General features: G+C 45.4%; 1 protein-coding gene across 1 annotated transcript in view; it reads right to left on the reverse strand.

Moving 5' to 3' along the window:
• Nucleotides 1-7,044: 7,044 nt before the first annotated feature.
• Nucleotides 7,045-13,576, reverse strand: part of ARMC8 (armadillo repeat containing 8) — a 32,392-nt gene continuing 25,860 nt past the window's right edge. Inside the window, exons 16-22 of the mRNA XM_061563496.1 lie at nt 13,457-13,549; nt 11,792-11,941; nt 10,817-10,912; nt 9,842-9,937; nt 9,169-9,241; nt 8,598-8,691; nt 7,045-7,528 (exon numbers count right to left, since the gene is read on the reverse strand). Of these exons, the coding sequence (XP_061419480.1) occupies nt 7,498-7,528; nt 8,598-8,691; nt 9,169-9,241; nt 9,842-9,937; nt 10,817-10,912; nt 11,792-11,941; nt 13,457-13,549 (633 nt within the window). The 3' untranslated portion in view covers nt 7,045-7,497. The remainder of the gene's footprint in view (nt 7,529-8,597; nt 8,692-9,168; nt 9,242-9,841; nt 9,938-10,816; nt 10,913-11,791; nt 11,942-13,456; nt 13,550-13,576) is intronic.

Consider the following 13,576-nt stretch of genomic DNA (forward strand, 5'->3'; position numbering starts at 1 on the left):
GAGGCACCAAAAGCACAAAGCGTGGCCAGCAACAGAGAGCACTTTTCAAAACTTGGGGAAAGAGACGCTGCGAGGAAATTCACCCACCACACTGCAGATCACAACACACTCACCTACTCACCCACTCACTCACCCACTCACCACACTGCAGATCACAACACACTCACCTACTCACCACACTGCAGATCACAACACACTCACCTACTCACCACACTGCAGATCACAACACACTCACCCACTCACCACACTGCAGATCACAACACACTCACCCACTCACCACACTGCAGATCACAACACACTCACCTACTCACCACACTGCAGATCACAACACACTCACCCACTCACCACACTGCAGATCACAACACACTCACATACTCACCACACTGCAGATCACAACACACTCACATACTCACCACACTGTAGATCACAACACACACCTACTCACCCACTCACTCACCCACTCACCACACTGCAGATCACAACACACTCACATACTCACCACACTGCAGATCACAACACACTCACCCACTCACCACACTGCAGATCACAACACACTCACATACTCACCACACTGTAGATCACAACACACTCACCCACTCACCACACTGCAGATCACAACACACTCACCTACTCACCCACTCACTCACCCACTCACCACACTGCAGATCACAACACACTCACATACTCACCACACTGCAGATCACAACACACACCTACTCACCCACTCACTCACCCACTCACCACACTGCAGATCACAACACACTCACATACTCACCACACTGCAGATCACAACACACTCACCCACTCACCACACTGCAGATCACAACACACTCACATACTCACCACACTGTAGATCACAACACACTCACCCACTCACCACACTGCAGATCACAACACACTCACCTACTCACCACACTGCAGATCACAACACACTCACATACTCACCACACTGTAGATCACAACACACTCACATACTCACCACACTGCAGATCACAACACACTCACCTACTCACCACACTGCAGATCACAACACACTCACCTACTCACCACACTGCAGATCACAACACACTCACATACTCACCACACTGCAGATCACAACACACTCACATACTCACCACACTGCAGATCACAACACACTCGCATACTCACCACACTGCAGATCACAACACACTAACCTACTCACCCACTCACTCACTCACCCACCACCACTACAGATCACCACACACCCACTCACTCACCACACTGCAGATCACAAAACACTCACCTACTCACCCACTCACTCACCCACTCACCACACTGCAGATCACAACACACTCACATACTCACCACACTGCAGATCACAACACACACCTACTCACCCACTCACTCACTCACCCACCACCACTACAGATCACAACACACTCACCCACTCACCACACTACAGATCACCACACACTCACCCACTCACTCACCACACTGCAGATCACAACACACTCACCTACTCACCACACTGCAGATCACAACACACTCACCTACTCACCACACTGCAGATCACAACACACTCACCTACTCACCACACTGCAGATCACAACACACTCACCTGCTCACCACACTGCAGATCACAACACACACCTACTCACCCACTCACCCACCACCACTACAGATCACAACACACTCACCTACTCACCACACTGCAGATCACAACACACTCACCTACTCACCCACTCACTCACCCACTCACCACACTGCAGATCACAACACACACACCTACTCACCCACTCACTCACCCACTCGCCACACTGCAGATCACAACACACTCACCTATTCACCCACTCACTCACCCACTCACCACACTGCAGATCACAACACACTTACCTACTCACCCACTCACTCACCCACTCACCACACTGCAGATCACAACACACACACCTACTCACCCACTCACTCACCCACTCACCACACTGCAGATCACAACACACACACACCTACTCACCCACTCACTCACCCACCACACTGCAAATCACCACACACTCACCTACTCACCCACTCACCATGCTGCAGATCACAACACACTTACCTACTCACCCACTCACTCACCCACCACACTGCAAATCACCACACACTCACCTACTCACCATACTGCAGATCACAACACATTCACCCACTCACCCACTCATCACGCTGCAGATTACAACACACTCACTCACCACGCTGCAGATAACAACACACTTATCCTACTCACCAACTCACTCACCACACTGCAGATCATAACACACTCACCTACTCACCCACTCACTTACCCACTCAGCACACTGCAGATCACAACTAGGGGTCGGCACGGTTTGGTTCAAACCACCAAACCGCGGTTTGATTCAAACCACCAAACCGCGGTTTGAACCGAACCAAATCGGTTTGGTTTGGCTCTGTTTGAACTGGTTCGGTTTGGTTTGGGGCTACGAAAACCGACTCGGTTTGGCTCGGACAGGGTGGAACCGGCTCAAACTAGTTTGGTTGGTTGTAAAGGCGACACGAAAGGACATGCTGTAGTTGCCTTTGCCTGCGAATTCACTTTGCAATTGCATCTCCATGGCTCGAGCGGCTCAAGACGGCGCCATCCCCGGCGGCTTCAGCATCACAAGGTATCTCATCCACGACGTGGAAGAGACCAAACACGCCGGTAGCGACGAGGAGCCGATGGCGAGCGAACGTGAGAGCCCGGACGCCACGCGCGGCGACACGCGGCAGAGCCTCATGCGACCGACCAAACCTGCACAAGTGCACGTTCAAGGCCGAGATGTGTGTGCGCTCGTGGGCGCGGATGTTGCCTAGTGTTGGGGTTTCACTGCCATTGAACTACCACACTGCGTTCAAGGACATTGGGCGTGCCAAGCTTGAGGAGATGGCTGTGGACGACATCGTCGTCCAGTACTTGCTAGTGAATCTCAATATGAAGAAAGCCTGCGTAGAAATTAGCGATTAATACACTTGATATTTGTATTGAATGCGAATATTGTTTGCCGCGCATCTTTTCGGTTCAAGCCAACTCAAGAGGTTTGGTTTAGCTTAGTTTGGTTTGGGTTTGGTTTGGTTCAGTCGTCGCTGGTTTGGTTTGCTCAATTTGAAACCAGTTTGAGTCGGTTCAAACCATGCCGACCCCTAATCACAACACACTCATTTCGATTTAAAGCTTTCGTGACTGCAGGGATTCATCTTCTTGGTTCTTTCGGTAAAGTCACGTAGAAGGGAAGTAATAAAATAATAAAAATAAAATATAATAAAACAATTCTCACGACGTTTCGGCCACAACGCACTCACTCATACACTCACCCACTCACCACACTGCAGATCACAACACACTCATCCACTCACTCACCACACTGCAGATCACAACACACAACAACAACCGCCATTCGCCACTAAGTGGCAGTGACGTTACCACGGCGCTTGTGCCAGGCTATGTGCACCAGTGACGTGCGGTGATGTCAATGGCTGGGGAGGCACTGGCTCGTGTCTTCACTGAGGGGGCGTGTCCTCAGAGGGGGCGTGTCCTCACTAAGGGAGGGGCGTGTTAGACACGTCCCCCCCTCAGTGAGGCAGATGTGATGGCTGCCTCCCCCGGTGCTTTTTCATTGCAGTTTCATGACGAGACCAGCGAGCCGAGATATATTTATACACATACGTGAAATAAGTTACCTGGAGTATGGAAGGCGAGGACATGAAATGAAGGGGTCTACAAATATCACATTGGTGACATACTGAGATAGTAACAGGCACGCGATTATTGCCCGCGCTCCATCCAGTTACTGAGGGGTTGCGCAATCAGAGGGGAGGCTGAGCTCGTCGCTGCCTCCTCGCCTCTCGTCTCTTCCTGAATTTGCAGCGGAGCTCCGCAAATTTGGCGATTTTGACTATAAAAATTATCGGAATCGTACAGAAATGACATTTATAACAGAAATCAGTGGAAAAATCCTAATAATTATTTGATTTTTTTTTACGTAACAGCTATTTTCATTGGAGTATGACAGGTGAGGCTCTGCCTCCCCTGACCGCACGTCCCTGATGTGCACGTTGAGGCCACGTGAAGTGTCGAACGCCCGCTGGCAGGTCACAGGGCAGACCCAGGTGCCACGGGTCGACTGAGATGAGTGGCCGATGCACCAACTTTGCCCCTTACTGTGCCAACTTGCTGTGTTTTAGCCACCCAGCGCTCCGCTCGTTGTTGTGAGCGTCGCTCCTCCGCCCTCCGTTGTTGCTGGAGGGCGACTGCCTCCAACTGCCCAGTAGCGTCCTTCACGAGCCTCCTCCACAGAGGCCGATCTTGACAGCGATGGTACCGGTCATCGGCAAGTCCACTCAGCTACACAACCTATCTTGCCACATCACTCCATCTCTTCTCTATACTGTCCAAAGTCCGTTTAGCCCCCTCTATCCGGCTGAACAAAAGTTGCTTGGGCATGCCGTGGCTGGGCATGCGGGCTCCATGACCCAGCCAACACAGCCTTGCCTGCCGGAGTAGCTCACCGATGGGACTGAATCCAGGTCTTGCAAGGATTTGTGAGCTCCTCACACAATCCAGCAGACATGATTCCTTGTAAAAAGGTTTAAGTTTTGTTGCCAGAAAAAAGGGGAAAAACCTATTCTTATATTTTGGTACTGGCAAAGGTCAAAATGATGTAGATGCTTACCCCGAGCCCTCATTATTCTGATAGCGCATTGTCTTTGAGCTGTACGCCTTTTGGTGTCCTCTGGTTTAGCACCGTTTGAGACGAGGCTCAAAAGAAAGCTGTCTCTGGTGTGGACCAATCAGTTTTAAGGACAATGCATATATTAGTGTGTTTTTTTTTGCATTCTGACCACAAGTGTTGTGGTTAATGCAGACATGATTCCTTGTAAAAAGGTTTCAGTCTTGTTGCCAGAAAAAATGGAAAACCCTATTATGTACTGTATATGTTTCACTTATTTCACACGGTACATAGCCAACAGTGCTAATCGAAGGTACTCCTAACCATGGTACTATATGGTACTTTAGCATGGTTAGAAGTCATTCTATTTGACCCGAGTTATATTCCCTCTCAGTCAATAATGGGAAGAATATTTTAACCGGTCCTGGGTAAAAAAAATAACCATTGGGGAGACAAAGGCGGTAGGGTGTATTTGCCACACCACCCCCTCGTGCATCGCATCGGCACTCATAGGTGATCGCGAACAGCATTTGCCCAAAGTCTGTATAGTATATAGGAGGTATGTATATGTGTACAGGATATGTGTGTGTGTAGGTATGTATGTTGAACTTTTTTCGCATCGTACATAGCCAACGGTGCTAATCGGAGTGCCATGACACATTTTCTCACTGGGCACCCTGCAAATGACTCGTCCCGTCTCCAGTGATATTTAAAGTACAAGTTTTTTTTTATAAATAGAAAGCAATGGCAATTTTCACTCTATGCATGTTTTTTTTTCATCAGCTATGCCGACGCCGGATGGTGGAAGAGTGGGAGACTGGGCAGATACAAGGGATACACAGCTATTACCTGGGGTCTCTTGGCTACCGTTCCTACAGGTGGTCCATATTAAATTGGAATGTGACAATAATTGGAATAGGTGACAAAGCCTTTGCTGTTGCAGCAGCACCGTTTTGTAACTGTATTTCCTCCCTTAAAATCATATATCTTCCTTCAAAAAATATCTTGAAGCAGATTGGTGCTGAATACCACATTTGCAAATGTGAATTTTAACTCTGCATCGCGAGTTAAATTTGAATGTGCAATTTTATTGAGGGATTGTGTGTTGTCATGGTGTGGTCTGGGACTGTTTTTCTTGTTTTGATGCCTTGCCCAAGCTTGCATTCAGTGTTGAAAGATCCGCAGGAATCTATGTAATTATGCAATTTGGAGTTATATAATATTTTTTCGTGACTTGCTTACCTCTTCTATATTTTGCACTCCTATCGTTTTTGCTTGTGGTTGCAAGTTGCTGACCCACCCCTACTAGACACCTGTGAAAATAAACTCCTTAATTTTTTTATTAAACAACGGTTTTATTAACAACTTAGTTTAACTCACGGTCGAGAAGTACGTCAATGGCGCCTGAGACACGTGGCGCCTGCTTTTTGTGCGAGCCGATTCCACAGTTTAGGGACCGCGGCGTTTTTTATGTACACAAAAATATGTAATTAATAAGCCGTCCATACAAAAATTGTAATTGCTTGAAAGGAGGCAATTAATTGATGATTTGATGCCGATTTTGAAACAGGCATACATTGTCACCCGATCTGAGTACGTGTGCAAAATTTAGAATTGATTAGACAACAGGAAGTAGACTAACTTTTGATTACAAGATTTGACCACGACAAACACACGTGAAGTAAAAAAATAAAACCGTTGAACAAAAACCGTTGAAAAAAGAGCACAGCTCATCAGATTCCTCCAGTATAAATAAATATTCCTATTCTGAAACACCCACCTAAAGACACTACCCACGTGTGCTGGACTCCTTCTGTCACGACTCTGCAGAAAGTAAAATTTGCTTCGCAACTGGTGTAACACTGCCACGGCAAAGTCCCAGGTGTTCAGTGACCATCAGCCAACATCCCCGGTCATCTCAATTCCCTCGGTCGTGCACGTGCAGTTTGGCAAACGGACACGCACAGAGGTACGGAGACACACATGGATACGTGGATAAACACAGAGTGGAAACACTGACAGACATGACAAAGATCCCCCGTATAGCCTTAGACTTTTGGGGCAAGTGCTGTTAGCGAGCACCTATGAAGGCTGGCACGGCAAACGAGGGGGGTAAGTGGCCAGCACCACACCAGGCTGCCTTTGTCTCCCCAGAGGGGATGTTTACACATTGGATCAGGTACTCATTTGAAGCGGAGTCAACCTAGGGGAGGCCCAGGACCGGTTCAGATAATCGTCAACGGTGGCCTTGAGCGGGAATCAAACTCGGGTTGCTGGATTTGTAGCGCAGCACATTAACCGCTGCACTACTGCTCCCCTATACACTCACACAAAGACACACATAAAGACAGAGACAGATGCTTCTTCCACAAAAACTTAAGGGTAGCTGAGAACTCATGGCCTCCGACGTCCACCTGACATCGGGAATTTACTGAATTCATCATTCACGTTCATTTTTTTTTATCTTTCAAGGTAAATACATGCAATTCCAAAATATGTTTATAACAAACATTAAAGTAGATAATTTTTATTACATCAATATTACAATTCGTTTACACTTGAGAGTATCAGTGGCAAATAATATGAAGGCAAATGGATAAATACCATATATCCCATGAATGCCAAATAGGTATTTCAAACAAGCTGAAAATACCTTTATACGGATTCTGTGCACATTACCTTGACATTAAATCAACAACTTCTGACAAGTGAAACGTCAAAGATGTAGAATAAATGAACCATAAACTTTACAGTATTTAATTGACAATACGGTCATTAAGTCGTATGTACAAAGTATATGAAAGTACATATATATGAAAACCTTTAGCCTCCAACATTAAGAGAAATGCTGTAGAGTCATCTTCACCCTGCCAATGAAGACAAACACAGTATTTTAATTAAGACATGTCACATTTAAGGTTTCAAGTAAAACTTGATAAGTATGGCATAATCATATGTTAAATGGATCAAAAGTATAGTTCCTGAAAAGTGACATTATATATGTACAAACGTTTACTTGAATTAGCCAAGGGGCCCTATACTGATAACACCCGTGGTTCGATTACGCTGTTCAGTCAGAGTTCTGTGGTAATTTTCAACAACCAGGGATATGAAAACATGGACTAGTTAAGAAATCTACCAACTTCCGAGAATCAGCTGCACTTAACACAGTCAAAATGCTGCCCTTAGCCAATCATCCCTCGGGAGGTGATAAAATTAGTACAGTACCCCACCGTGGAACGTTAAACATGGTCATCAAGTTAATGGTGGCCTTGGCCATGAAAATGTGGCACTTCCCCACCACTGAATCAGGGATGTCAATGGAGATGAGCACCGCCACGTTTCCCATTTTCTCACAGACAAGTGACAACTCCATAGAACGAAGGATAACGGTGGGGCCCTGTGATTCCTTTATTATGCCACTGCTGGCAGAATGGTGTCCAATAGAGGAGAGTTTGGCCTACTCTTCCCCACTGGTCAAACACCTTGGAAAAGGTAAGAGTACCCACACTTTGCTCATCGTGTGTGACCTGCTGATCAACTGGACTGCGATGAACCCATTGACACCGCTGGGTGGACAGAGGCAAAGCGATTTGAAGAAACTTCAACCGTCGTTTCAAATGTCACACCAGGAGAGTGAACCCGGCCATATTTGGACCGCAGGTCCAGTGTGGTAAGAATTGCACCACGGGGGTGGCATCGCACGCGGTAAAGTTTACGCAGCAGGATTGGTAGGCCAAACACAGAGAGGTTGAACTTCTCACACACCATACATAGCCAACTGCGCTAATTGGAGATGCGGGGGAAGGACAACAAACTAAACACAAAAAGCAGTTTTAAATTATTCGATTCATGAAATGAATGCTTTTCCCAAAGTTAATAAATGTGGAACGCAACACCCTGAGAGCTGCCGCCACCGTGCCACATGGGACTCACTTATCTGCAAGTGCCACGTCCGGCGCCTGCGCCAACCTCTGCAGGACCTCCAGGAAGCCGAGAGAGCGGAGCCGCTCCTGCCTCTCGAAAAACCCTGCCCCCCGCAAGCGCACAGGGTTCACACACAGCAGTCATCCCGCGATCGCTCACGTTGGCGACAATCCCGTACACAGCAGGCACATTTCAGATAATATTAATTCTAGATATTGAATTCTAGCAGCAGAGGGTATCTTACGGTTGAACCAAAACTTTGGCAATTCCATGAGGTGTAAAATAAGTGTTTTATTAGTATGCAGCGTCAGTCATGCGCACTGTATGTTGAAACACGCAGTGTTCACACGTCGGCGCAAGAAAACAACAGACAAGCGGAAAGGCGGCAAGAACCGGGGCCAATAATTTCCCAAGCTCCGTAGGACCTACATTGGGATGTTTGACGAATTACAGCAATACGTGTTGATTGATGCCATTTTTGAAAACTAGGAGCGATAGTGGTGAAGACGAGAAGTTGAATAGTAGTGAGGACGAGAAGTCACTGTGTAGTGGGGTAAGACGGAAACACAGTGCACATTACCTTCCTCCTCCGACCACGCCAAGTTGGAGACACAAAATGTTGCAGCAATCTGCAGCTTCACGTTTGCATGAGACTGCAATCCGTAAAAAAATATATATAAGCTACAGGTCATTATTGTATATACACAGCAGCATTACAAGAGACTACAGTTCAATACAATTAACATTTATCATCGATGTATAGTAATTGTCAAGTTAATTAATTTGCATTAGAATATTTTTCGTGGATTAATATATCTACATAGAATCGCAATACAAAAGAGTGACCGTGACACAAAGCAGTAAATGAATATGCATGCACCTAGGTATGTACATTTGTATGTATGTTGAACTTCTTTCTCACCATACGTAGGCCAACCGTATGAATCGCGTCGCTACGTACATTTACACTTAATGCACAGACTGATGACAAACTGCTTCTGACATTTTGGAGTGACTTTGGGTTTAAGAGTATACTTGAATAAGTGCAAGTCTGAATTATTGAATCAGTACTTTAAATTGCACATTTCCTTTAATCCCACCCATTGTTATAACCCAATAATTCTGATGATCTTGCACCGTATATTTGCAACTTGGAACGCATATTTATATACACATACACCAACTGTTGAGTATCCCGAATACTGGGTTCAGGGCAGAATGTTATCCACGTGCTTCTCTCTGGCAATGCTCACCATGTAGTGCTTTATTTTCTGGAGTATGTCCGAGTGCGACATAATACATTCCTTCGCCACGGTGCCATCTGCGATGTTGGCGAGGATGCACAAAGTCTGCAGAGTAAACATTAACAGTGGAGATGACGTGAAATCATCTCCGTAGCAATGCAATTACTAAATATCATTGCGTAAGTTGAACAGAAGATGAGACTTTAACCTCTGGAACTGCGTTGGGTAACGGTTCACCTCTTTGTGCCATTATAGAAAATTAATTACAACAGCAAAGATTGATATATTGAGCGGTATTTTTTTATTCCAACAGGCATACTTTAACACCTTGCTGGGAAACATTTTCCGCATGGTGCTTGGTCCCTGATTTGCAGTAAATCCCAACCTTTCGAGAGCCGTGGCTCACTTCCATAAGTGGTCTGTGGAGCACAGGCTGGCAACCACTGATATCAGATACTCTGCACGTTCACAATTGGGAGATCACGACACACGACGATGCCATATTGTCTTACAGATAAACAATGGTTTAACAATACCACGCACGCAATCAGTACGAGTTCGACAATGCCATTGCAAGACTTTAGCACACTTATTCTCGCGGGCCATGCCATATTGTGTTACAGATAAACAATGCATTAACACCTGATGAAGGAAGCTTGTGTTGCCTCAGAAACGTCGTGATTTAATTTTGTTGTTTTCATTTATTTTATTTTATTGATTGTTTTACCTACGTGACTTTACCGAAAAAACCAAAGAGTATGAATCCTTGCAGTCACGAAAGTTTCAAATCTAAAATTAATGCATTAACAATACCACGCACGCATTCAGCGCGAGTTCGACAATGCCTTTGCAAGACTTTAGCACACTTATTCTCGCGGGCCAGATAATACCACTCTTTATGAAAACAAGGATTTGTCCGTATAGCCGCGCAAACATGAGCAGAAGTAAAAACACGAATGAAAGCAGAGGTACACCTGTCCACACCTGTTCCGTGATGTCGCTGTTGTGTTCCCCATCCAGAATGAGTGTCACCGCTTGCATGATGTGCGTGCCGTAGCTGTTCATGATCTGATCAATGTGCTGTGGAAAGAGCCAGCAGGTGACACAGTCATTTTGCACTAAAATGGGAAGTTGTTCAGTCGACCTTCCCTTACTGAAATAAACATTCACAGGTCACGTCTGTTTAATCTTCTTAAATGTAATTGTAATTGTATCATCGGCCTCAAGTCACAAACAAAGTATCCGTTCTAAACTCCTGACCCTTTAGCCACTGGGTCACCTCTCCGATGTCTTATACTAAAAGGGAAACAATGTTTTGTAAACAGTCTGAGATGAAGTGTATCTTGCAAAAAAATAATCTAAGTGGGTTCTTGCTCAAATGAGGAAACGCATAATTCCTTTCTGTGGCTGGGGCGAGTCTATACACAGGACAACCACTGCCGACATCCCCACAAAGTGGTACTAACTTTATTGATCCTGGGGGGGATGATGGGTTGAGTCAACCCCCCACATGGGATTTGAACTTGCAACCTGCAATGGTTTCCGTGTGAATTTAAGTACATTTATAAACGCGCAACTCTTATCACGTAGGTTATCACAAATGTGCAATATTCATATATTCTAAGGTCTATTAAACCATTCTGTCTTGCATTTTCTACTGAACTAGTTAAATGTCTCTGAAGAGTCTCGAACGTGCAGTGGCATTGCGATCCAGGCCGTCGGAACGCTGAGTAGGTGAATGGGTGGGTGAGTAGGTGAGTGAGTAGGTAGGCGAGTTCCAAACCGATGGAACGCTAACCACAGAGCTGCGAGGTTCAAATCTCGCTGTCCGAGTGATCAGACGCCATGAGCTGCCGAACGGAGATAGCGACTATTGTCAATGGAGTGGACTGGTACGCACCATGTGTCCGTCAGATAGAGTGGAGCTGCATGTAGTTAGGGGGGAAACGTGGCACCCACCGGCTTGGTGGACAGAAGGTTGCGCAGCAGTCCCAGAGTCTTCATGAGCACATTTGTATCGGAGTCTGACAGCAGTCGAAAGAGCTGCGTGGTGCCCAGACCCTGGAGTATGTCCACTTTAATCTTCTGCTCTGCCTGAAAAGCCATATTCTGCACAACAGAGGCATCGACTGTCAATTTGTTTCAAGAACATCGCCACCCCTGACATGCAGCAAACAATTCTGAACTAAAATGAACGGTGCAAATTTTCTAGTGTAACTTTTACGCTCTTTTAAAAATAATGCGCAAAATTAATTGTCAAAAAAATAGATTCTATTCCGCTTTACAATACAGGCACATGCTACTAAGATAATGCGATCAATCAAAATCCACATCTTCAATCAATAACAACTAGAGTCTTGGAAAGGCTCACACCTGAATACCCCACTCCTAGCTTGGCTACGTACGTACATACATATTGTTCCTGGACACATGGCGCAAGAGGCTGAAACTCAAACCCAGTAGGGATCTAAGCAGGAGAAAGTCCACGCTCAGCCCATCAATAACAAACTAGAAGGCGTTTTAGATAAATAGTATACACATAAAAAAATACGTAAAATAAGTTAGAATAGAGTGTTGTATACTGTCTAAAATCAGACTAATCCAATATTGTCACAAAAATTATTCAGAGATGTAGGAAAGAACCGATTACACACAGCTGTCTGCCACAGGGACGTTAAATACAGCGCAGTATATCGAGATGACCTGCATCAATTCTCTGGTAAATGATTCTTAGTTGTGGTACACGTATCAAATCTGGCGTGTGAATATTGATTATTCTTGAAGTGTATATGTTGCATGTAATATCTCGTCACCGTTGTATCAAATACATGTTCTACAAAACACCTCGCTATAACCAAAAAACAATTGATTCTTGAATAAAATCACAAACCAATGCAGAACTAATCAATGTCACAGTCATGGCAATAAAAACAGAAACAAATTTCACAAGTATGTTTATGTACACACAATAACCCTCATCGTCACCCTATTTGTAAACATCAACTCACCTAGAGAGGTCTGCCCAGGTGGAGCAACTTACTGGCATCAAAAATGCGACTACGGGCACATCAAGGAAACCCTTTGATTTTGGTACTAAGGGCCAACTGGCGAGACGGGCACTGGGGTGGTCTCCGTGAGTCCGGCGACCAAGGGGAAGAGAAGACCTAAACCCAAACTGTGGGAGACTTTCAGGGCAGAGGAACCCAGCACAGCAGCCAGCCCGGAAAATCGAGGCATCGATTATTTTTAACACCAGGATTATTCCATTTCAACAAGGCTTCATTGATCTTCTTGGTTCTTTCGGTAAAGTCACGTAGAATGGAAACAATAAAAATAATAAAATAAAACATAATAAAATAATTCTCACGACGTTTCGGCCACAACGCAAGCAGCCGTCATCAGGTGAAGACCAGGTCTGTCGGGGTCTTCACCTGACGACGGCTGCTTGCGTTGTGGCCGAAACGTCGTGAGAATTATTTTATTGTTTAATTTTATTATTTTTATTGTTTCCATTCTACGTGACTTTACCGAAAGAACCAAGAAGATGAATCCCTGCAGTCACGAAAGCTTTAAATAGAAATTTAAGGCTTCATTGAGTGATGACGAAATTCAAACGGACTTTACCATGAGGGCCCAGATTCCATTGACACGGAGTGCGGAGTTCTCACTGCGCGTGAGGCTGCACAGCAGCTCCACTGCTCCGGACTCCAGGATCGGCTGAAAAACACAGAACTCAATTGATAA

Source organism: Lethenteron reissneri, chromosome 31 (assembly GCF_015708825.2).
Source record: "Lethenteron reissneri isolate LAM-NWPU_2019-01 chromosome 31, ASM1570882v1, whole genome shotgun sequence".
Classification (NCBI taxonomy): Eukaryota; Metazoa; Chordata; class Hyperoartia; order Petromyzontiformes; family Petromyzontidae; genus Lethenteron; species Lethenteron reissneri.